Below are 26,280 nucleotides of genomic sequence, written 5' to 3' on the forward strand. Positions count from 1 at the left end.
CTATAACAGAGCAGTTTGTCAAAAGACTACAGCTGAAACAATAATTTTTTATACTAATATTTTGGTGTATGTATGACTTGGAGGACGGTCTGCAGGACAGATAATAATGCAGACAGTGCACTTTCATAGACTAAGCTACTGGAGTTACCCTGCACTATACTAATTTTTAACAGTCTCTTCTGCACTATATTCACTTTTTTAATAGTCGTGTATCACAGCTGTTACCCTGCACTATATTCAGTTTTAACAGTTTTTCTTCATCTGCTTGTATTTTTATATCTGGTACATTTTTTGCACTTTGTACTTTGCACTACTAACTTTTTTACTAACATGTTTTGCACTATGGAACTGTGACGCTGGAAACTTGAATTTCCCTCATCAATAAAGTTACTATCTACCTAGCTACAGTATCTATCTTAGCACACACACTATTGCCCAAATGGTCAAATAAACATCAACATTTTATTCATGAATGTTGACAAATAACAGGATGTTAAAATTTTTCAAGCTGAAATAAGTAACCATGGTTACACATTAACTGTTGTTTAACCTGTGCGGTTTTGATTCTATGCATCACATCTTCCCAGTGTGGCCTCTTTCTTTTCAGCTGCTAAAATACATACATTATCAAGATCTCATTATGTCACTCCGACTGTGGTCGTCCCCCTACATTGGGAAAAGAAAAGCTCTTTCATATCACTTCTCAACCTTCATAGGATAAAACACTATGCTTTCAGCAACGTGTACATACTCACACATTGGCCATCGAGAGTAAATGGTGTTCAGTGTCTTGCACAGGGACACTTTGACATGTAAGGAGAAGGAACCAGGGATTGAACCACCAACCCTGCAATGAAATGACGTCTTTGACCCGCTCAAAGCATCCCAAAATCTCCCCAATTACTAAAAATGGTACAATGCAACACAAAAGCAAGAGACGTTGTGAGGTGTTTTATTGAATTGTGTTCCATGAGTTTTTGTGCATGTTAGCAGGTCATGACCACACAGTTTTTATTAAATGTTTTTTTTTGTGTGTAGATTCATGGTTAACATTTGCATTTTATTTTCCCATTCACAATCGGCAAACATTTACAGTTGATTCCAGTTCATATAAAATCTCTGTACCAATCCTGCATGACCCCGACACGGGCTCAACTTTCAGAATTCATACACGCGCATTCACAGACTTTGTATAAGAAAGAAAAATGAAATACAAAACTGTCTCTCTGCACAGATATCAGGTTTAACTTAACTGACGACAGCTGCATTTGTTAAAAGGAGAAGGAAAGAATCTCTTCTCAACATACCTGGAAATCAAGGCAATTTTTTTAGTGAACAAGTATGTATTCCTTCAAAATATGTGATGAAAAACATGCATGGCATTCCCAATTTAAGAGCCACCTAATTTCAATGATCCAGTGCATCAATTTAATTCAGTTAAGAATGATTACACATATTTCTAATGTAAAGAAAACCACAAGTTTGGTTTGGCAGTTCACCTAATTTGCTAGAAGATGCTTAAAGTTAAATTCTATTCCATGTTGGACAGATTACGAACAGAAATCACGCTTTTTCTTCTTTTAATAGCCCTCCACTTTACTTGCATATCTGTACACAAACCTGCTACCTAGATTTGTCCACATACCCCATGCAATTGTAACTGAGCAAATAAATGAGTAAATGAGCTTCTTTAACATATAAGAAAAAATGACAAATTACGGCATAATCATTTCTTTGACGTCACTAAGGCAATCTGTTGGTAGCCTCTTTTTCAGTGTTCCTGACAATTGGCTGAAGGAGTATCTTTACAATATATATTATATTTACACAATGGTAGTTATGTACTGAGCAGCTTTAAACTTTTGTTTGACAGCTTTCTTGCAGATTTCAACCACATCTCACTGTTTAATGGATTATATATATATATGTCCGTTGTTTTACAAGAAAGTTGGAAAATATTCATTTCTTTGCACTGGACCTTTAAATCATGTAGCATGGGTGGCTCTGACGTTGATTCGCAGACAGTGATACTTAATGGACGGACAAACCTAGTATGACTTTTACACTCCAAAGTATTATTTAGTGGGGGAATAAACACAAACACAATCAAATGAAAACATAAATGATATTCCTTATTATGAGGCATGGTGAGAATGCACATGCTTGATCAAAAACAGGGCACAGACAGTTTGAAATTAACCTACAATTAAAATTAAAAAAAAGGGAAAAAACAACAAATACATTCTTTTTTTTTTTGATTGTATATTTAGAAAGTCACTGTTTTTTCTTGGCCAATGATATGGGACAATCCTTGCTTCCATTCAGTGCAAGTGAACCTCCATGCATATGTTAGAGCACCCTGCATTTACTGGGAAGGGTCTCCTTCAAGCATTTCATTGGTAACAGATTCTCCCTGATGCTTTAAAGCTCTTGAGAAGCTCGCTCCCATGATGATGATGATGATGATTCTGGCCACAACATTGACTCAACTGGAAAAATACAAAACTACTGAGCCCAGGCCGGTCAGCCTGGAGTCACCTGTGCAGAAACAGTGCAACACTGGAATCCAATAGTCCTTTAAACCAGCTCTCTTTTCCTACCACCTGAGTATAGGATGGATCAAATATCTACTCACTATGTTGCTGCATTCTGACGCATACTACAGCCCGACCGGACTGTAAACTTTACAGAAGCCAAGGCACAGTGTTGGATTCAGTCTCCCAAAAGGCTCGGACACTTCAGTGTGGCAATGCTTTCTTGGATAAAAGAAACATATCATTTCTTAGCTTGAAGCGGTACTGAAAAGAATGCATGATATCAGTGGGGAGATTGTGTGAAATTAAGCACTTCAATCCAGAGTTCATTACACGTATTCTAAACAAGAGTTTATCTGGACTCATCGGCTGGATGCCCTCAGCCAGGCAGCGGTCGAAAAGAGCACTCTTGCATGGCTCGGAAATGAAAGAGCAGTGGAGCAAAACTTGCTATAAAGGACGGATGAGGGCCACAGTGGACCGAACCTTTATGTCTCTCCCTCTTTATCACCTTCTCTTTGCCTTTTCCTCCTGATCCAGTCAGGTAGAGATGGAGCAAGCCCTTCAGTCCAGACACAGCAGGATACTCTTAAAGTAATACTTTAGTAGCACTAATAACTGAGTCCTTGGAGCTTGTTGGTATAACAGAACAAAAATGTCTTTGTCACTCTTCGTCATTAAGAGAGACAGATGTAGAGTTCAACCTGTTCGTTGTTGGTTTAATTTAAGGGGGAGATCAAAATAAAAATATTGAGCCAACAGCCAAACAGGTGCAACGGTTCTCAGATTTTGTTGGCGTACAGTGTCTCCTCGTCGCTTTCGCTCTCATCCTGAAACTCGTGGGCGAGCAATGACTTCTTAGAGCCCATGGAGGTGAGCCGGATCTCGTCGTCGTATTCATCTCGGTGCTGTCGCAAGCGGTGGAAGCCATCTTTTTGACGATTGGACTTGGCTGCGCACACGCACCAGATGATGCACGCCGTCACCACCAAGGCCGTCATGGAGGCTGCTGTGAGGAGGAAGAGAAATACACAACTCAGCATGTCTGTTTACATGAATACACAGTTTCTAGCTGGGAGAAAATTAAAAGGCTTTAAAAAAAATCATTCTATCAGACACTTAACAATTTAATAATCAGATTTCTCTTTTTTGTTTTGATGATTCAGCACATTAAACATAAGATTGTACTCCATGAGAAGACGCTGACTAGTGTCGACAAAGAATACTTCTTAGTGAAAAGTCTTGGTCCAAACTGCTGGTAAAAACACTGAAAAGGAGAGTTATAGTGTACTTCTTCACCGGTATATCAGAAATGGAATAAGTTATTGAGTGTCATCTGTGTCAAAGATCACAAAACTACCATACTAGAGGAGGAGAGGAGAATTGTTTAATTTTGAGACTTATCACTAGCAAGAGTTGCATCATAAGAGCTAAAAAGCATGGGAACTGTTTGAGGTTTTTAGCAACATTGAATCAAAACATGAAACTGCAGGTTAGAATACCATTTTAGCACATTGCAGTAGCCAAAATACAAAAATATATAGGCTTTATTGTTATGTAGACAGGTCACATCATGGTTACAAAATGCCTTTTCATAGACATGCTTACCTGCACTGGCCACCACGAACTCTCTGGGCAGGCCAAAGATATTGTTGTCCATGTCGAACTCAATGATGATGGAGCTAGCAGCTTCATAGGAGGACACTACCACCTGCAACACAGCAAAACTCCTTCAATGAGCCTCTGAGCCTTCCAGACACATGGTCACATTTCACCGACTATTCACAAACAATTTTTTCTGTTCTTAGTTTCCGTGCGGTAGCCTCTGAAAATAAACTGCTTTACTAACTTTTCACAACACTCAAAATGCAACAACGTAAAGTAAATATCAACATTATCTCATCTGTTCTGGCTGTTTCTGGAGGTAAAAGGCATTTAGCTGTCTGCTGAAGCTCCCTACAGAAGTGGGGCTGTTGATTACTTAATTAGCGAGCCTCATCTGCAGGTGTGACTGCTTAGTATAATCTGGTACAGGTTGTCTCGTATGTCTAAAATAGGATTTGAGTGCTGGCTCATAAAAATCTTAAATTACACAGCTATCTTATCAGAGGTAAATTACAAGAATCTCAGAATTCACCTTTTGTAACTTGCTTGACTTTTCTTCATAGCAAGAAGTGTCAAGTGTTTCTTATTTATTCAGTGCAGTTAAAAAAAAAATGGGGGAAACTTGACCCAGAGCTCAAGAAACAAGGATTTCAAACCACTTGGTTTCAGACCTGATTCGGTAATGTGTCCTGAACACACACCCAAAGAGTCAAAGAGTAAGTGCACCTCTTGATCCTAATTTCTTTCCTTATTTTCATCATCTTTATGATTTGCTGGTAGTTTTCTGACAGCAGAGGAACCTACTGAGGCACCTGAATCTAATGTCACTTTCATTTCCAGAGAACTGAAATGCGTCCCTATGGCCTAAGGCGGAGTATTCGGTGTCCTAAGAAATATGGGGAGACTATTAAAGAGAGGAAATACATGTTGGCCCCAAGGTATGATTTGGACCTTGTGAGTGAGCAGCAGAGTGAAGCAGACCCCCAGAAACCCCTGGATGACAGGTATATGAGGAACGCCGCCATTCTTCCAGATCTCAAACAGCCCCACAGCGACGGAGCCCTCGCTACTGAAGAGAGGACCGTGTCAACTAGACAGCCAGGACCTCTGATGATCCACGGCTTCACGGTACCAGAGTACCAGCAGACGTATCACTCAGTGGTGGATCCCCTGCTCTTTAGGCCTTGCGGGAAGCTTGCAGCCTACAGTCTGGAGCTGGGCCGTAACATTAAGGAACATCTGTTTAAAGAGCTGGCCTACCCCACACTTCAAATTTCAGAGCAGCCGAAAAGAAAGGTGGAGGTGATGGAGAGATTTTGTGTGCTTCGCCCTACACCTTTCATAGATATAGACTGTTATGGGGGACCACAGTAATATTATTTCTATATGAGTGTGCAATTTTTTTTTTTATTTATGTCTCTTGATACTTTTAAGACAATTTCTGTTTTCCTTGAAATATAATGTAGCAGCTGGGTTTATATTAGGGCTGCAACTAACAATTACTTTCTTTGTCGATTCATCTGTCGATTATTTTCTCGATTAATCGATAAGTTGTTTGGTCTATAAAATGTCGATCAGTGTTTCCCAAAGCCCAAGATGATGTCTTAAAATGTCTTGTTTTGTCCACAACTCAAATACATTCAGTTTACTGTCATAGAGGAGTAAAGAAACTAGAAAATATTTACATTATTTTTCTTTAAAAATTACTCAAACCGATTTATTCAATTATCAAAATAGTTGACAACTAATCAATTAATCATTGCAGCTCTAACATTTCAAATGTTTATTGACAAAAAAAAATCAATGTCAAATGTTTGACATTTGCAATAAAGCTCCTCTTTATGAACAGTTTAAAAAAAAAAAGAAATTATGCAAGACCTGTGAATGCTGCATTTTAAATGGGGTTTGTATCTGCCTAAACTGAGTCCAAAGTGCTCAGTATTTCAAATTATGTTTGTGTGTTTATGATCACCACCTGATCAACAGAAAACAACCGAGGCACAGCTGATTTCTGCTTTCTAACACTATCATAAAAAACAATACTCAAAACCGAACATTGTAAGGCTCTTCTTGTACTCAGTGCTTTATCCATTTCAATTCCCTTCTGTATGCGTTTCAAGTGATCATAACAGAAAAATATAAATTATACACTATAACTTAGATTTACTTGTTGTCAAGTGTTATTCCATCATGGCCATCCTCCTGAAGGCTGGTACATTCCTAGTTCACATAATAAATGGTATGTACAGAACTGTGTACCTCTTGACGTTGTTGTTGGTAGCCATCAGCAACGGCTTCAATGTTGTGGTTGCCGGGAGCCAGCAGTGCATGAAAGTAGCCGCCCTCTGCAGTGAAGACCCTCACTCCTCCATTCAGTACAATGATCGCCCCGACAATAGGCTTTCCACTCTTGTCCCTCACCACGCCACGCACCCCTTTATGGACCTGGACGGGGTAGAAATGGAGGGCAAATTAAGGCTGTATGATGATGGGGGAAATGATTAGCTTAAATAGTTTCAGGACTATATATATATTATAATTATGTCTTTAAAACTCAATATTTTCATACTGCTGCATTACTTTCTGAAAATATCTCATTTCAAATCTGTTGCAAAGGTGTACAAGTCATACAATTCATCATACCTCCACCAACATGCTGAGGAGAGCCTTCTTGTTCTCCGCCCAGAGTGTGGCCAGCTGCTCAGCAGGAGGGAACAAACAGCAGCCACTATACACTGTGATCTCTGGACAGTGGCCAAAGTCCATGCTGAAGTCCTGGGAGGATGTACAAGATGACACATGATGAGAAAGTACTGGGACAGAAGCCCACTTCCTGCTTTGCTTTAAATTCTCATTTGATTTGACCGATATCTGTAAACTAATATTTTAATATTATATATAATATTCAGGATCTCAAAACTGTTTAACAAGCTGTCGATACATAAACATTTTGCAAAAACAGCCCAACTGCTTTGAAAAAGGAAGTGTGCTTTTTCCTTTCAGATCATCATATCTTGATAAAATACTATGTAGTGGCAGCATGGACGCCAACTCAGGCTGGGTATCGTGTAAAAAATGATGATACCAGTACTAATATCAGTACATTTAATGTGATACTGATACCAATAGCGTACTTCATTTGATATTTGTTTTTCCTGCGGTGATTGGCTGCAAGCAAAACCAAACTAATAGTCATTTTTTTCTAGATCTGGGTACAGAAGAAGATCGAATGCAGGTATCTTTTGACTGGAGAAGTAAAGGTTTATGTCGAGTACCGATACCCAGCTCCTAACGCCAACTTAACTGCAGAAACTGCTATCACAGACTCTGGGGTGGAGACTTACCTTCATGCTCCCCATGTGACTTTGTCTCTCTGCTGCCCTCATAACTCCATCTGGGATGTTGCCCACTGTGTTACAGAAAAGTTCCATTAAGTTATTAATGACTGATTCAATACGACACCAGGAATCATTCATAGTACTTAAATTACATACTCGGCCCATTATTTGAACATCCAGTGTCCCCGAGATGCATCTTAGGGTGGTTGTTGGCATAAACACTCGCCAAGTACTTCAATGTGCCCTCATTTTCAACTGGAAAAATAAAACAAAAGAGTACATAAAGCCACACAGCCAAACGTAGTTCTATTGAGTAATATTTAACAGCAATCAGTGTTGTTATGGTGCATCCTTTGTCCTACTCGGGGTTATTAAAGTAAACTCCAAACGACTAAACTAAAATGAAAATAAGCAGTGATATATTGCGATAAATATTTGTAGTAAACTGAAATTAAATAAAAACTATATCCTTTAAGAAAAACTAAAACTAAACTGAAATGATACTGCCTGGGTGAAAAACTAATAAAAATAAAATAAAAATGAACAAATACATTTCAGTTTTAGTTTTTAGCTATAATATACTACCGAAAAATGAGACAGAATTAATCAACTCTCGTGACGTTGAACCACAGAAACTGAACAGACTTGTACTTCCAGGAGATGGCGCTACGCCGCAATTGCTTCACTAAAGTAGTGTGAAGATTAAACATTAAACAGTATGGCCATTCCTACACAGTTCTCTAACCATGTATTTTGTATGTATGTAGCTACATACCTCTGAGACATTATAGCTGGCCTTAGCAGAAACAAAATATATAAAAAACTAAACCATTCTGATAAACAAACTAAACTAAAACTAGCAAGCCCACTCTGAAAACTAGCTCAAACTAAACTGAAATGAAATCGAAAAGTCAAAACTAAGATAAAACAAAAACTAATTTAAAATTCTAAACTATTATAACCTCGGTCCTACTCTTTGCAAATTGCTGCTGTATAATGAAAGTTTATAACTACATATGAAAAGCTTTGTCAAGTCAGTCTGTGAGGCTGTGAGGAAAAGTACCAGACTGGACAGGCTTGTCGTAAGGGTAGGTAGCAACCAGGGAGCCTCCGTCGAGGGCTACAGACAGACTGTAGGTCTTGTCTAGAATCAAGTCCATCATGGCTCTGGTCTCTGGTTGGGCCTCCACCACACGCTGTGACGCGTTGCCTTTAAAAAAAGGAGGGAAAACAGATGGTGGACAGGAAATGTTAGAGCATGCGTTTTATGGCAAGTGTATGTAAATTGCACATTTTATTTCTTTGCCGAATTGAAGTGTGAATAAGTTGATTAAATCTTTTTCTTCTGTCTCTGTCTGTCAATTCAGTTGCACACACACAAATCTATACAACCGACCAAAGAAATCCGTGTCCAGATCTTTGCCATGAGTATTGGTCGAGCCCTGGGTGGAGGTGCACTGCTTCTCAACAGCCTGTTCTCGTCCGTCTGGGTTGATAGAAGGCACGATGACAATTCGGGTCTCATTGATCAGCTAGGGAAGGGAAACAGAACGAACAATTACAGACATGGCCGAATAATAGTAAACTGTATTTACTCAACCAAGTCCCAGATATGAAAAAGACTGCAGATTTCTCAGAGAGTGAACAAAGAGTTTTTGTGTATTCCTGTGAGAAAAAATGTACTACTTTTAAAAGGTACAGTGTGTAGGATTTAGTGGCGTGGTTGCAGATTGCAACCAACTGAGTACCCCTCCGCTCACTCCTCCCTTTCCAAGACTGTGGCATTTTTAAATAAGGTAATGTGAGGACAGGGATTTTTGTATGTAATGTGTTGTTTGAATGCATATAATGTATATAATTGTTTTTGATTTCTGTGTCGGACCCCAGGAAGACAAGCTGACTAGCTGACGACATAAAGGGGATCCTAATAAACTAAACTAAACTGCCATAACGTGAGCCACTAAGTGTAAAACCGTGGTAACGCTGTTCGCCTCGCTTACTTTAGGAGCAACAGAACTCAGACGGTGGCTCACGTTATTGCAGTTTCACAAGTGTGTCGGAGAAATACGCTGGCCTTCAGGTAACATAAAAACAGCAAAGGCTCTTACTACAGCCAGTACAGTTAATACGGTCCAGACTAACAATACACTATATTGCTGAGACACCCCACTACTCACCCTGGTGATGGCTGGGTTCTTGCCGTAATTGATACACAGGAAGGCAGCAAACTCCAGCAGCAGCTCTGTGCCCACTGGGGCGTTACCATGGATCCCCGCTGCAAAGCGGATCTTGGGCTTAGACGGTTCAGCTTCCTCTGGGTTGTTGGAGATTTCCAGAGCCCAAATGGTTCGAAACTCTACACTTTGGCCCAAACTGGACACAGAAGAGAAGAAACCAGAATATACAGTACGTCAGTATTATAAGAAATGTAACTAAAGTTATGAAACACAGAGCACATCTGGACAGCATTGACGTTTGGCATACAAAGAGATTGAGAAGTATGATACGTAGGCTGGTTCAACTACCTGTGTAAAGATGTAATTTTGGGAAAGTTGAGAGTGAGGCCTCTCACGAAGCCGGAGAGCTCTTTGTAGCGTCTGTAGCGGAAGCTGCTCTCTGTGTTCGTGCTCTTGACTAGCTGCTCCAGACCCTGGCCTAAAGACAGCTCCTTGATTAAGCTGTGGAACGCCTTCTCAGATGGGTTCTGTGTGGGCTGGGGGCCCGTGGGAGACTGGCCACTAGGGTCTGAGTTTACACGTGTCAGTCTGAAGTCCACCACCTCTGCTCGATCCTTTGAGACTGTGGCGTAGGTCCTCAAAGGTTTATAACTGGACAACAGAGAAAGTTAACAGCACTGGTAACAAGGGCACAAAACAGCACAGAAATGGATACAAAGTTCACGGTAAATTCTCCGTTTCTGAAATCCAAATCTTACCCATGGGCAGAGGCGGTGATAGAGTAAGTCCCAGGGACCAGCAGCCTCCAGTAGTCCCCACTACGAGCTGTGGTGACGTTGTGGTCTATCTCCTGCACACTAATGGTGGCATTGGGAATTCCTGTGCCATCCCTGATGTCAGAGACTGTGCCTTTTACTCCAGTGTGAACCTACAGAGACACATAACCACATAAACATGAGTAAAGTGAGGAGAGAGCTCGGGGGAGAATGTTAAGATTTGAGTTTTATTACCTGGTGTATGAACTGCAGCAAGGCTCGTCGGTTTTGTTCCCAGTAATTTGGCAGGTCCTTGGCCATGGGGTACTTTGTACAGCCCAGCTCGATGGTCACCTCAAAACAGTTGGTGTTCAAGTAGTTCCAGTCCTGCATGCCACCTGGAAAATAACAACACTCCTTTAAACTTCATCTCAAACTGTGGCAGATTCCACTATTGAAGATAGTAACACTGAAGCCTACAGCTACTGTAGCCTAATTCAGACTTTTTCTTTTGACTGAATACACCTAATACTAAATAAAACATAAATATAAATCCTAGGGCTGCATTATGGCAAAAATTATAATAATGATTAGTTGATCAATATTGAGATCACAATTATTTATCTTGATTATTTTTTTATTTTAGGTCCAAAATATGTTTATTGCAATTTCACATTTAAATAAACAGAGCACTGCTGTCACTTCCATGATGTGCTACATTCCTGCTAATTAACAAATCTTTCCATCAAAATCAGACAAAATAAGGTTCTTCTTAACCTCAATTCAGCGTATGTTTGTTTTGCCCATAAACTCTCTGCTGTCTATTACTAATTCTGTGCATTTCGTTAATATACAGTATATTACTCTTCTACTCTGTGGACTGCAGCCGCAACATTTTTTTTTCACAGGTTGTTGCTGCAGGGTGCGTGTGCAACGGCATGAAAGCTCCCCAAAAGTGAAGCTAAAACATCTGGATCGCCCCCTGGTGGCTGGCTGTTAGTTTAGGAAACGTTTTTTTTACGTCAATGTCGCAGTCGATCATGTTCATTTAGTTGTGGAAAGTCAAAATTGAGATTGCGATTACTATTTGAGTAATTGTGCAGCCCTAATCAATCCTCTGTGTATTTTGAAGCTACAAAAGAGAAGTTTGAATTGGCCAAAGCTGATTTTCTACATATAAACAACTTTTCCAGATTATGTCAGTTAACTAAAAATCTCAAAAATAAAAGGGTGACTTGACTGTGGGAAAAAAAATGAACGTGGCGAGTAACAAAGGAGAGATCTATGCTTACCGGTAAGAATGTACCAGTTGGCACCATTGGTGATGCCATCCTGAAAATATTCATCCCGGTACAGGTCCACACAAGGGTGTCCATTGTGCATCAAAGGATTCTCCTGCAAGCACATCACACACAAGTGAGAACACAACAATGAGCGCTGCTGTGGTCAAACCTCGTCTCTCCACAGAGTTCACAAAAAGCCAGTGGCTTTTATCTATCCTATCGCCACATTTTGTTTTCAATTACAGCATGAAACCACAAGCTGACATTATCCCAGCCTGAAACAGATCCAACATCAACAGCGTGTCCAGTTACCTGTGAGTAGGCTCGAGACACCAGCTGAAAGACTTTGTCATCAGGTGACTGGCTGTACAGAGAAATCCCTTCTTTGTCACTGTCATAGGGGTAGTTGACTACCAAGGAGCCTAAATTACACAACACAAATAAAACACAATCCTTTAAAAAAAACAATCTACCTTTGTGGTTAAAATAAACGTCCCTATGCATAACTGGTTGACCTTTCATAATCTAGCCTAATATCTAGATTTAAACTGTGGCTCAATAGCTAAAATTATAAATCATAGCAGTACAGTAATCCTCTAGAGCAGTGTTTCCCAAAAATTTTATGTGGGGGGCCCACTTTTTCCTTGTCATTGCATAAGTCATGCGGGATCTCTTGTTGGGTCTCTGAATTATAGAGTACGGTCTAGACTTGCTCTATATGAAAAGCATCTTGAGATAACTTCTGTTATGATTTGATGCTATATAAAAATACATTTAATTGAATTGATAAGGTAAACCAGCCATTACAAATAGATATACATTTGATAAATCACAACTTCGTTTCATGCACGTGTTATTGAAAACATGTGCACATGTTAAATACTTTATGAATGAGACCAAATAAATGCATTTAGGCAGAATTAACAGGATCTCGTTTTTTCCTCTCAACAGTTAAACAAACAGAAATAAAAGACTATGGAAGAAATTCTACAAATTCATTTTGCGACCTTAATAAAATCTCCTGCGACCCACCTGCGGATCCTGACCCAGTCTTTGGGAATCACTGCTCTAGAGTTACTGAAGTAACTTTAAAATCAAATTATGTCTTTTGCTACCCTCTCTAAGAGATTCTAAAAATTACACAAACAAAACAAGCAAAACATGTACACAATATTTTTAAATCATAAATATGATTAACAGACCAGAGAGATCCGAATCATATGGTGGAATTAACACCGAAAGACTACAATCTTTGGCGCTAAAAGCTCAAAATGAGAGCGTACCTCCGTGGAGGTTGGCTGACAGGACGAAGGGGATGCTCTTCAGCCAGTTCATCACAGCTATAGTTTCCGGCTGTCTGGGCTCTGTGATATTAACATACTGGTCCGGGAAGTTGCGGTTCAGGTCAAAATTGTTGCTGTTGTTGCGCCCTCTGTAGCCCTTTTCATCACCTGTGAGGAAACAAGTACTAGTAATGAGTAACCCACATTTACAGTATCTGTAACCACAGCATGATCCTGCTGATGAGATGTACACAAACTCAGCTCCACTTCCCCCCATACTTCCTGTTACACATCAGCAGCAGCCATATGGCACTGATAGAGGAAGTGCTTTGTGAATGTTCCTCATGCTTTAAAAATGTTCACAGAAGCAGGATGGTGCAACAAAAGCTGTTTCAACCAGCAGACGAGGTGAAGCCTGCAGTATGTCAAGTAATGTCATTTTTATGCTAAATGCAGTACCTGTGAGGGTGTCTGGACAATATTTGTCATTGTTTTGTGTTGTTAATTGATTTCCAGTAATATATACATATATACTGTATATATATATGCATGCATTTGCATAAAGCAAGCATATTTGCCCACTCCCATGTTGATAAGAGTATTAAATACTTGCCAAATCTCCCTTTAACGTACATTTTGAACAGATACAAAAATAACACCTGTGTGACCTATACTAAAATGTATTTGCCATAATGTTACAAGTCTAAGTTTCATACTGTGAGTTACTTTATTGTTGCCTGTGTAAGAACTTCTTAGTGTGTGTGTGTCTTACCTTCAGTGGCTACCTCAAAGCCGTCGGGGTTCATAGAAGGCAAGATGTGAATGCGGGTGTTGTTGACCAACTGAGTGACCTCGGGGTCAGTACCATAGTTATGGCACAGGTACTCGATGAGGTTGAGCATTAACTCTCGGCCCACCACTTCATTACCGTGCATGTTGGCTACATACTTGAACTCGGGCTCACCTGACAAGGAAATGGAAAAAAGGAGGTCAGAGTGAAAATTCCTAATAAGAGATAGCATTAACATAACGTCAAGGGTGCTGGGACACACATCACATGTCTTCATGACACGTCAAATAAAAGGAAGTTTCCCCAACTCCTTTAATCAACTGTCTAATGGCTAGTTCAAACTACATGGCTTCAGCCCTGATTTTCTGCTCCCTGACTCCCCTCCCAGTTTTTGGAGCTCCCAGACAAAAGCCCCAGATCAGGGACAAATCGGCATTGGCTTGCCACTCTGCGCTGTGTGAACTGTTCAAAGACATGAGCTGAGAGGCTTGCCGACGCTCGCTGATGCCTCGCAGACACATACCAGATATCTAGCATGCTAAATATCTGGACCTGTTGGCGACTCTGGCCACGAGCTACAGCCAATGAGAGCGTGAGAGTAGTAAAAAAGAGTGTGGAAACCGGTGCAAACAGGCTATTTTGTAAACATCAGTAATGTCTCTCGCGCATGGTATCACGTCATTTACCGTGTATTTCTTGCATGTTTATGTGACAAAATGTAGTTTGGAGACTTCATCGGGGAATCCTCCCGGTGAAAGATCTTGTAGTGTGTGACCCCCTGTCGCTCGTCAGTCATGTAGTGTGAAAATCACAACGACTTCAAGACTCACGATTACGAGACAGAAAGTTGTGTAGTGTGAACAGTACAGACATCTGACGACTTTAAAAGTCTTGTAGTGTGAAGTTGGCTTAAGACGTACCATGCTCATGTTCCTTGGGGTTGTCTGAGATGACCATCACATAGAGCTCACGGCCTTCCACGGAGCTGCCGATCTTGTACAGATGGGTAATAGAGGGGAACTCGCTGCTGTACTTGCGTAAGAACAGCTCCATGTCTGCGTAGTGGTGGTGACGAAACTCCTGAGGCTGGATGGGCTGATTTTCAGGTGGAGGTAAAGGAGGGCTGTTGTTGTTTCCCTCAGAAGGAACCAGCTGGGTGTGGGTGGAGTCAGAGGAGTTGGTGGTGGTGGTGGTGGTGGTGGTAGTGGTGGTCGTGGTGGTGGTGGTGAGGTTTGGATCACTGGTGGATGGTATGGAGGGTTTAGTCACAGTGGTGCTGCCTGCAGACTCACTGACCACAGGTGCCAAGGTAAAGTTAAGCTCTGTGGCTTTGCCCTCCACCACCTGGACACTGGGGACTGTCATTGGTGTGTACCTGTGCACAGGAAAAAAAAACACATGCTTGATTACTTCAACTCCTCCTTAAAAATCACCAGGAAGTACCAAAATTACATGACAGACAAAAATCATCAGTGCAGTGTCTTTTTAACCCGTCTACCAGGAAGTCATTCACCAATAACCCTGCAAAACACATCTTTCTTCATTTCAGAAGAAGTTACTCTGTAACTGAGGAGGAAATGCAGCACTTGTGGGTAAATCTGTCTGCGACATCGACACTGAGCTTCATTGTTTGACAGTCTGGAAGAGCCAGATTACAATTTTTCCTTTGTTCATTGTGACAAGCAGTGATGAACTGTCACCTGACAAACCTGACGGCTGTTTGGCATTTTTCTAAGTGTTGTCCTTAAATGCATAATGCTGCATTCACATGGAATCAGGCAGACGGTGGACGCAGACAGACAACACCCTCTGGACGCCACGGGAAAAACGAAACACGCATGATGATATGTTGCTATGGTGATGGAATAAAATATACTTAATTAAATTATTTTGTGTCTACTATTGTATGTAATTATTCTAGTAACATGTGTGTAGCTATAAAATGCAGCTTTCTCGTAATATTCTATAGCAAACAATTTTCTCCTGTGAGGAGAACATCTGGCTGTAAATTCCCGTTACAGAGGACAGCGAAAAGATTAACTATTTAAACTTTGGATGGCAATGTCGTCTACCGTTACCGTTGCCGGTATTCTCTGCCGGCCTCACCTAATTTTCCCGTCCTGCTCTCATCCACTAACATGATATCTGGTTTGCCGTCTGCCTGATTCCATGTGAATGCAGCATTAGATTCTGTTTTAAAAAGCCTGCTATGTGAAGGAAGTTCAATGGTATTACTCACCCTGGTGCCACAGCTGTGATGCTGTATGTTCCTGGAAGTAGAAGGCGGTAGTACTCCCCGTAATTGTCAGTTGTCAGGTTGTGGCGAATGCTAGTCACCACAATGCTGACATTGGAGAGGGCAGCGCCGCTGATGGCCTCTTTCACATAGCCATGAACACCTATATGGACCTGGAAGACAGCGGTATTGTAAATAAATACCAAGAGTATCTGGCTTGACTGGAGAAATGGTACGACAAAAGGTATCAGGCAGGGTTTGATTGTGGTATTATTAGCAATGCAATGATCCAAGTTTTTCAGTCTTGGTACCGATACCTAGGCGGTTCAGTACCGGCGAATACCGCTCCGATACCAGTGTTTCATTATCAAGCTGTATGCCTCACTGTTTGGAAGTGACTGGGATCATCTTTCTATATCAGGCTTGACTGATTAACAGGAATTACAATTCAGGTGTAAACCTTTTTAAAGCATCAACAAATTGGTCAAAATTTCAACAGGAATTCAAATTCCTGTCTATAATGTATATAGTATATACTGTAAACATAGAATTGAATTGAATAGACCCCATTGTCACCGATACCCGATCCAGTTATTTGAGTCAGTATATGCCTGATATCCGATCTGGTATCGGTGCATCCCTTGGCATTATCCTTTTAAATAAACAGACGGTAACATTACAATGAATGCTCATGTATCATTACTCCAGTTCTTAGCTATAAGATCTACCTTTTCTATGTAGGCTATTAGGGATTCCCTGTTCAGATTCCATTCCTTGAGGAGCTCAGAAGAAGGAGGATATTTGCAGCAGCTCAGCTCCATGGTGATTTCCAGACAGTTTCCATACAGGTAGTTGTAGTCCTGCATCCCTCCTAGAAAACAAGCCAGAAATGTAATTAACAAATCAAGCAAGAAACGGCATATCACATTCAGTTCTATATTATATAAAATAGTAGGATGTGTCTAAATCCAGGAAAACAAAACTGATGTGTACACTATGTAATTGTAAAGTAAATTCTTAAACATGCTCTGCTTTCCTAAATTTAACCCCCCGCTGGTGCCAGGCCACTCCATCTGGAAAGGCTTGAGTCCATCTTTGTCTCTTGAATGCCACAGTTTAAAGATAGTGTTTAATGTGACAACAAGCCATGACATCTGCAGTAAGGCAAACAGAAAGACGCACAGGAGGGCACGCTGTTCGGCTGGCCGTCCCACTGGAGCGACGGCAGGCCGCCACAGGCTCCCTGGCTGCAGACTGGAGGGTTGCCATGACTGCCTGCTGGGCGGCTGCAGGAACCCAGTGAAACAGACGCCTTTTGCCACTTTGCAACAGTCAAAGTGAAAGGGCTCTAACATCAAACACTAATAAATAACTTCAGCAGGGCAACCAGTAGTCTCAATGAGGAAGACATCAACCACACTACAACAGAAAACGTTGGCCTTTAACTATCTGTGATGCACAACAAAGACAACCCCAAGACTTAAGAAAACACCACAGCCATGGGTGCCATGCGTACTACTTTATTCAGCGCTTTTTACAACCTATTTCTATTGTACTGAATCACTGAACAACCATTGTCAGAGTTTCATAATTCTGCCCATTTTCAAACAATCTGATCTGCTTGCCTGATGATGAGAAGTCATATTACTAACTGGAAAAGATGCAGTAAAGAAGATTACAATGCATCCCTTACAAGCTGAGGAGGAAAGCTGCAGGCGGTTATGTGGTACGCGCCTTGGCTCTGAGAGCAGGCGCGTACCCAAATATACACCACAAACACAAGTTCCTCCGAGTCATCTCCGGTCAAGCAGCAGCTGTTCGGCAGTCTGAAACTTGGCAGGGGGTGACTGGCTGTCAGGTCATTTACTGGAAACTGTAAAGGGCCACTTCAGAAAAGTGAAAGACTCTTAACAGCTTATCTGACACATTTCAGACGTGTTTCTCGGTTGGTCTAACAGAAGAGATTTTTAACAAACACAGGAGGGTTATCCCCATTATGTGCCCCTCAACAATCCATCAATACTGAACTTGTGGGTTCAAACATCCACACAAGACAACAGGGACCATGCCCTCTGAGCTTATTTTGAATGTGCCGGTGTGTCGGGGTAATTCATTAGAGGTTTTCCCCCCTGTGGTAGCAGCAGAGACAGCAGGGTGCCATGTCAACCAAACCAAGCCTTTAAAAAAAATCGCACCTGCTAATGATGAGCAAATAGATGTACATCCAGCTGTGACAGTGTGTGAAATCCATACCTGGCTGACAAACAGCACAAAACCCTTTTGTCCAGTCACAAGACGTTAGGCGTCGTCCTGCACCAATTACTTTAAGTACTTCGTTCAAACTGAATTAGGTACCATTTACTTAAAGAAAACTCCTCCCGTATGCTAACATAGTACAACAAACACACAGACAGATTATGGCAGACCCAGCCTTAAGTATCCTGTCTATGTACCGGATCCAGTGACACACCCTGAAACTGGCAGGAAACCACTGGCTAGACAATGGAGCCAAAGTCAGAGCTGCTAGCTGAACTTGCTTTGTAGGTCACAGGGATGTTTATAATGTAAGATGACTTTAAGGATTCGGTGATTCAATGCAATTAACAGTTTTTTGTAGGGTATTCAGTTGTTTTGGTCTTAGTCGACTAAGAGTTCTTAAGTCGATTAGTCATTTTTTATGCTTTTTTCATGCTGAATGACTTATTTCCAAGAAACTTATGAGCACATCTCTGGTAAACACAAGATTTAAAGTGGTGCTTTTGTGTCATTCTTTGTGGAGAAACTCAGTTTTACAGATCTGTCGATTAAATCAACCAATTGATTAGTCGACAAAATTGTATGAGTGTTAGTCGTCTAAGAATTAATTTAGACAAGGATAGGGGTGTAAGAAAATATTGATACACATGAGTATCGCGATATTATGTGCGATACTGTATCGATTCTCTAAAACACTTTATAGATTTTGAATTAACCTCTTAAAAGTCTGGCCACTGTTTGATCTTTCGGAGGTTGTAGCGGGCTCAGCTTTAAAGCGAGTGAAAATACTGGCATCATCTGAAATTAGAAAACCTAAGGAATCCATTGGTATCAACCATGTTATACTAGCTTGTTGGGAAGGAGGCTTAATAGCACTCCAATGTTATGCTAAATTTTGGTGAGGAAAACTGGCGACTTTCACGGGTCCCTTGACCTCAAGATATGTGAATAAAAATAGGTTCTATGGGTACCCACAAGTCTCCGCTTTACAGACATGCCCACTTTATGATAATCACATGCCGTTTTTTGCATGCAGCATAAATAAGTTATTTTTGCCTATTCTAAAAAATATGTATTTTGGTGTGTTCTTCATACTATGACAGTTTTCCTAAAATTAAATTTAAAAGAAAATCGCAACATATCGCCTTGCTTACAGCATCGTAATATATTGAATCATTACTCCTGTATCATGATAAGTATAGTATCGCCAGATTCTTGCCAATACACAGCCCTAGTCAAGGACAGCCCTCATTTTTAGTCAAACATTTAAAATGATAATCTAGGAAATAAAACTATTGAAGTATTACTGTCATATGACTGTCAGCAGTTTAAAGTCAAGCAGCATGAAAGTACAGCCAGCTATCAGAGGTCTCAGATTATCACACCAATAGAGAGTGAGTTGTATTTCCATACAGTAAAATTATATTCTGGAGCTTGTTCTCTTGCATGTGTAAAGGCAGTAACGTGTGCCTTTCAACGCATAACTGGATTACAACAATTTAGCCTTGAACAAATGACCCATAAACATTTTAAACTTTTAAGTTGTGAAAGTTAAAAAGCAAAAGAAAACGTTTATAACCAACAATATACATTTTCAACAACACCAGAGTGCCCTAGTTATGTACTGAGAGTTAAAATACAGCTCAGAAGTAAAGAACGCCCTTCGAGGACACACTGTATGAAGAGATTATGGCTCAAGATAGCATGTTATGCTGAATCACTATTTCAAGTCTAGCCTGCCACACAAAAAATCTCCTGTCCCTGACTCCTGGTCCTGGCTCTTTGCCTGGGCCACTCATTATGTCACACAATGTCCTGACCATTTCCATCATCTGCCATTAGCCCAGTTTTAGCGCTGACATTTCGTCCACTGAGACGTGTCAGACAGTTACAAGCACTGTCTATTCAACTGTTTTACACTTTTTGCTGTCTATCTTCATCTTGATATCCAGACATCGTTAAGAGCTTTAATAACTAGCTCCTATTGCAGCCTGAGTTGAGAAACAGCGACAACAAGAGTTAATCTTCAGCTAAATCCGTCATTCAGTAGTATATAGAACAACATTATTGTAAGACCGACACATTTCTGCTTGTGGCCGTCATCAGGATCATAATGACAATGAAAGCTAATATTTACACAGATAAGTAATAGCAAACTTTTACCGTCGTTTAAAAGTGTGTGCTCAAGGCTTTGGTAATGATTTACAGCTCCGGTTCCTGGTGGTAAACGGACAGTGTGATATGCAATGACATCATATCAAGCTTAAAGGCAGAATGAGTAGGATTAAGCAAAAAGAATGCATAGACTCATACAAAAATAATCCCTCTCAATCATCACTTATGACACACTAGAAGTGTGTGACGGTGTCTGTATCTGCAGAGACCGTATATTTTCTTATTTACTTTTCTGGGCGTCAACCTCTATAAAAACGTAGCGACAGCAGGAGCCAGATTGTAAGCAAGCATCCAAGAGGATGCTACGAAAAGGCGGACACAGCGCCCCAAAAATGCAAATATAGCGAGGTGAAACGCCAAGCGGACAAAGCTCGTTCCAAACAGCAACCTAACCCTAATGGTACATGTCCACAGCCTACGTCCTTTTTCCATGCTTCCCATTCATTGTCAATGTATACAGCCGTGCAATCCATTCTGGTAGCGTCGAGAGACGGGGCGTGACGTTGGCCGCTCCTCATTTGCATAAAGTTGAGGTCTAGGCTACTTTATGCAAATCAAGTACGTCCCGCGCGACTCGCCGCGTCTGGAAACTCACGAGAAACTTTTAAACTAACCGTTGTCGATCCAAACTAAAGACAGATTCAGCAACTACATGGCTTATTTCTCGCATAAAATGTTTTCAGAAACACATTTCGGTGAACGATTTTTGTGATGTAAGAGAAGGAAGTCTCCAAATGAGCCGCCATGTTGGTTCTGGTATTAAAGCTGGGAGCCCACAAGGGAAAGCATTCATCCAATCAGGTGCCTCAAGCCTTGTGTCTCATGGCAGCCCATCAAGCCTCCAATGATGGGAAGCGAGACGATCCCTCTCGATAAAAAAAATTGAGCGCTTCTGGTGTCGTTGAGCCCGGGAGGAGGGACCAACTTTGAATGTTGTGTTTACAAACCGCAACCGACAAATCCTACTGATTGTGCCTTTAAGTGACATAAACAGTTGGTCCAAACAATCATCATCGTACTACCACAGACTCAGAATTACACTCTATACTATATGGTTAAAGCTGGGGACTCATAAACTGACTTAAAATATTGTCCTGATGGATCAATCAAGTTTTAAACTGATTGTAAATTATTGTAATTTGGGAGCAAAAAAATGGTACCTAGGCATAGAGTAGCTGCCTGGCTCAACTAAATGAAATCAGGAAATGTACACAGTAAACATATAAAACACTTGAAAGAGAAGTAACTTCGTACAGTGGGGAACAACATGAGAGCAAACATGGTGCTAGTTTTAGAGAGCTACGGTTTGCATGCATGTTAATCCGTGGGAAATCATCAGTTGGAAGACACGCTATCTTTACCTAAAATTTGCTACAACAAAGCAACATCTCAACAGGAAAAGAACTGCAGTAACCTGAAGCTGCAGACACTTACACCACCACCTGCCAACCCCCCCGGATAAACCAACAAAACAAGAGTAGAAAGTATGCTGATCAAGTTTCTGCCCCAGTGATGCAGATTAGAGGCTTATTCTGAACCCGAATGAACTGTAGAAGATGGGGAAACAACACAACCCGCATTTACTTCAGCTATTAAAAGACACTTAGAACAGGGATACACACACACACACAAATATATATAGCCTATATAAGATGAGTCAGATGATTCAACCCAGCAGTCCATAGGCTTCAATATACCCAGACTGAGCAGTCACGGTAAACCCGTCTACTGCTCTAACACTTTCAGTAATTACAGGCTTTGGCAGAAAAACACACTGAGCTTAAGCGCTTACAGTTTTTCAGCATTTTGACACCTGGCGAACCCAAAACCAGACCACACTATTCAGTGCATCAATGACCGAAACATGAGACTGAAGTGATTTTTGGGTCATTACCAATGTTGTGCGTGACGAATCAGTCAATTTGATTCTATGTAGCTCTGTTCACAAACCCTTTAAAGTGTCTATACCAAGTTACACAACACAGCTTTATGACGTGCACCAGTACTCACAGTGACAATGAACTTTGCTTTGTGTTGCCTTTTGTCTGAGCTTATCAAATGAGGGGGGGAGAAGCTATTGGCCCATTCCTCTCAGCAGCTTTGTAAAGCAAGTTGTTCGAGTTGCTCTCTGGAATGCAATTTAGCTACTACGGCAGATTTTTTTACTTGTGATTTGCAGTGGGAAAAAACCTTGTCACGACAATAGCTTAAGCTACGCTACACCAAGTGTGTTAATTTGTTCCTCAAGCTCGTTAAACAGGTCGTAGCCTACTTGCCTGCTGTCCACAACAAAAATAAAACTTGAAGCAAATGAGAGAACAATGACAGGAAATAAACATCCTCTTATACAAAAATAGGTCTTCATTCAAAGAAACAACACCAATCCCACTTGGCCATCTCCATGGCAACACACAGCCTATAGTGTCCCACTTCTAGGGGTGTAATGGTGCCTTCAAATGGGGTCGTGTTTACCGCGTTCATGAGAAGAGTCCATATGAACGCCCATATGAATGAAAATGGGTTCTATGGGTACCCACGAGTCTCCCCTTTAAAGACATGCCCACTTTATGATAATCACATGCAGTTTGGGGCAAAACACATGCAGTTCTTTTGCATACAGTATAAAGGTTTTATTCTAAAATGATTTATTCTTGGTGTGTTCTTTATACTATTACAGTTTTCACCGCAGAAACCAAGAGCTTGTAGTCCCTCACAAGATTCAACTACAATAACTGGTTCTCAATCTCTAAATTAGGCATTAAAAACAATGAAAAATGGATCATCTTACCAGGCACGTCGTACCACTGCGCCCCATTGGTGATGCCATCTTTAAAGGTTTCTTCCTGGGCATCTGGACAGTTGGGCACACCAGTCTTCATCACAGGGTTGTTCTGGGAATACACCAGGGCCAAGTAGCGAAACAGGCTGTCGTCCGCTGACTGGCTGTAGTGACCCTGCCGCTGGTGGGAGGCTGAGTCATCAAAAGGGTAACTGGCAACCACAGTGCCGCCATGCAGGTTCCCTGAGAGCACGAATCTGGAGAGACAATGGCACATTTTAGATTCAAGTCTGTCTTAAAACAATTTTCACATGCCTAGAGCTGCAATGATTAATCAATTAGTTGTCACCTATTAAATTATTCTGCAACTATTTTTAAGTCAAAATTCTCTGATCCCAGCTTCTTCAATGTGAATATTTTCTGGTCTCTTTACTCCTCTATGACAGTTAACTGAATATCTTTGAGTTGTGGACAAAACAAGACATCTGAGGACATCATCTTGGGCTTTGGGAAACACTGATCAACATTTTTCACCATTTTCTGACGTTTTACAAATAACTAAATCGATTAATAAAGAAAATAATTGAGTTCAACAAAAATAATCATTAGTTGCAGCCCTAAACATGCCCATATGTGACTTTTCCTCATAACTTCAAAAGTTACAGGGAAAGAATTCTGCTGTGTGAAGCTGCTTGGGGGTAAAATCACGTTTTGCATAGCAGCCCTGGAGCTGGCAGGGACACTTTTAAGTGAATTAATATGTGTACTTGCAGGCTTAAAGTGTAGTCTTCCAAGTGAACCTCAGTCTAACACACCGATTAGGGATGATTATTCGAGAATTGCAGAATAAGATAAGATGAGATAAGAGATACTTTTATTGTCCCCGTGGGGGAATTTTTCCTGGACTCTGTCCAACTGTAGTGACAAACACTAAATTAAAACAACAATAATAAACAATTCCACCTAAGACAGGGATACACAGTCCACGTACATAATGGCACATACTATCACACACACACACCATGGCAGGTATTGCACCCAGGTAGTGCACTGCACCGTCTACCATCTTGCCCATATTCCACAGATAATAGCCCAATATCACACAGATGCAACATATTGCACTGTCCTTATTTAGCATATTGCACTGTCCTTATTTAGCATATTGCACTGTCCTTATTTAGCATATTGCACTGTCCCTATTTAACATATTGCACTGTCCTTATTTAGCATATTGCACTGTCCCTATTTAACATATTGCACTGTCTAACCATATTGCACTGTCCTTATTTAGCATATTGCACTGTCCCTATTTAACATATTGCACTGTCTAACCATATTGCACTGTCCTTATGATAGCTTTATGTTACGAGTTGTTGAGAAGTTTAATAGACATCGGCAAGAATGAATGTTTGTAACGGTTCAATCTGCACCGTGGGACTCTATATCTCATGCCGGAAGGTAAAAGTTGGTACTCCTGGTGTAAGATGTGAGTTGGGTCTGACACATTTTCTGTGCCTGTCTGATAACAGACTGCTCATAAAGCATCTGGAGGGTAGGGTGGTTTTTGACCTCCATAATCTTCATGGCAGTCTGCACCAGGCGAGAAATCTGTGACCTCAACTGCACAGTCAGGTTACCGTACCAGACCGTGATGCCATAATCTTATGATACTTTCCAAAAGTAACATGATCTTCTGCTCCACTCCATAGAACCTGAGTCTGCGTAAAAAAAAGTTACGTTGAATACCAGATCTACTTATCAATTATCGTTTCAGTCTTACAAACCATGCCAACATGGTGTCACAGACTTTATTATGAGTCACACAACACCTGCTACCCTGAGGCCCTATAGGAGACAAAGAGCAGAGTTGCTGACAGGAATGTTTGTCACTCTCCAAATCCTCCACTGTGAGACACAGATTGACCAAAAGGTGTTTGAGATCAATAAGGAGATCAAGACCTCAAACAACTGGACACTGAGGATTATGTGTACAAGACAAGGTGACTCACTTTTTCTCCTGTGTCCATCTCATCACAGCCATGACCTCGGGGATGTTATCTGGATTGGCAGCGGTGCCATCATACTGGTCAGGAAAGCTCCTGTTGAGGTCCATATTCTTGGCGTTATTCCTCCCCCCCCCGTTGCTGCCTCCACAGTCTCCCTCTATGGACCTCTCAAATCCATCAGGGTTCATACTGGGCATGATGTGGACATCCGTAGTGTCCACCAGCTCAGTAACACGCGGTTCCTCTCCGTATTTACTCAGCAGGTGCTCCACCAGGTAGACCAACACCTGCCTGGACACGGTCTCGTCTCCGTGCATGTTGCCCACGTACTTAAACCTGGGTTTCCCCGGAGCGTCTCTGAGGGGGTCCTTGGTGATCCGCATCACCCAGAGCTCCCTGCCCTCCACAGACTGACCTATACTCGACAGGTTCGCTATGTGAGGGTATCTCTGAGCTAAGGACTGTAAACGCCCCGTTAAAGCCACATAATTGTAGTATTTACTGTGAGTTTCTGCCGTTTCCTCCTCCGTCGCGTTGACGCTGGCGTCGCCATGGGAGACAACAAGGAGAAAGGAGAGAAGTGACACCCGGAGTTTAGAGAGATGCTGCGAAATGTGAACCATGTTGACGTTATCTTCTACTTCTACACCATTCAGACTTTGAAGTTAAAGAGTGAAACACACAGAGCCCGGAGAGTTTGTCTCCCCAGCGACGGACAGACAGACAGACGGTGTGTTTGTGCTGTCAGACGTCTGTTTCCTGCCTGCTTCTCCTTCTACTTCCGCTCAGCTCACAGGGGGGGCGGAGCTCTGCGGTGACGTCGCGTTTTAAGGTGGACTGGAGGAGTTACAGACTTTATTCTTTGTTGTTTTGTTTTTTATGAGTTTTTGAGAGACACATTTTATTTCACATTTTTAATAAGAAGATTAGCTGCAGGATACGCACAACAACACATAATAGATGTACTATAGAAATATTATATTTGGTTGCTACGATTACAGTGACAAAGACAGTAATGCATTTTTTCTTATTAATTTAATTTTAATTCTCGTGAAGTTCCACA

At 41.2% G+C, this 26,280-nt stretch overlaps 1 protein-coding gene across 1 annotated transcript; it reads right to left on the reverse strand.

Annotated features, from left to right (window-relative positions):
• Positions 1-936: 936 nt before the first annotated feature.
• cpda (carboxypeptidase D, a) lies at positions 937-26,003 on the reverse strand. The gene is made up of 22 exons (XM_074641941.1): positions 25,221-26,003; positions 23,221-23,468; positions 16,730-16,872; positions 16,005-16,174; positions 14,686-15,140; positions 13,748-13,939; positions 12,976-13,143; positions 12,005-12,114; positions 11,702-11,804; positions 10,665-10,807; positions 10,413-10,582; positions 10,003-10,305; positions 9,655-9,850; positions 8,874-9,009; positions 8,541-8,687; positions 7,634-7,732; positions 7,484-7,548; positions 6,783-6,914; positions 6,399-6,584; positions 4,143-4,245; positions 1,596-3,543; positions 937-1,531 (listed from the first exon to the last, which is right to left on the reverse strand). Exons 1-21 carry the CDS (start codon positions 25,838-25,840, stop codon positions 3,317-3,319), a joined length of 4,116 nt encoding a protein of 1,371 aa, XP_074498042.1. The 5' UTR covers positions 25,841-26,003; the 3' UTR covers positions 937-1,531; positions 1,596-3,316.
• Between the last annotated feature and the right edge of the window lie 277 nt (positions 26,004-26,280).

The sequence above is a fragment of the Sebastes fasciatus genome, chromosome 7, assembly GCF_043250625.1.
Source record: "Sebastes fasciatus isolate fSebFas1 chromosome 7, fSebFas1.pri, whole genome shotgun sequence".
Taxonomy (NCBI): domain Eukaryota; kingdom Metazoa; phylum Chordata; class Actinopteri; order Perciformes; family Sebastidae; genus Sebastes; species Sebastes fasciatus.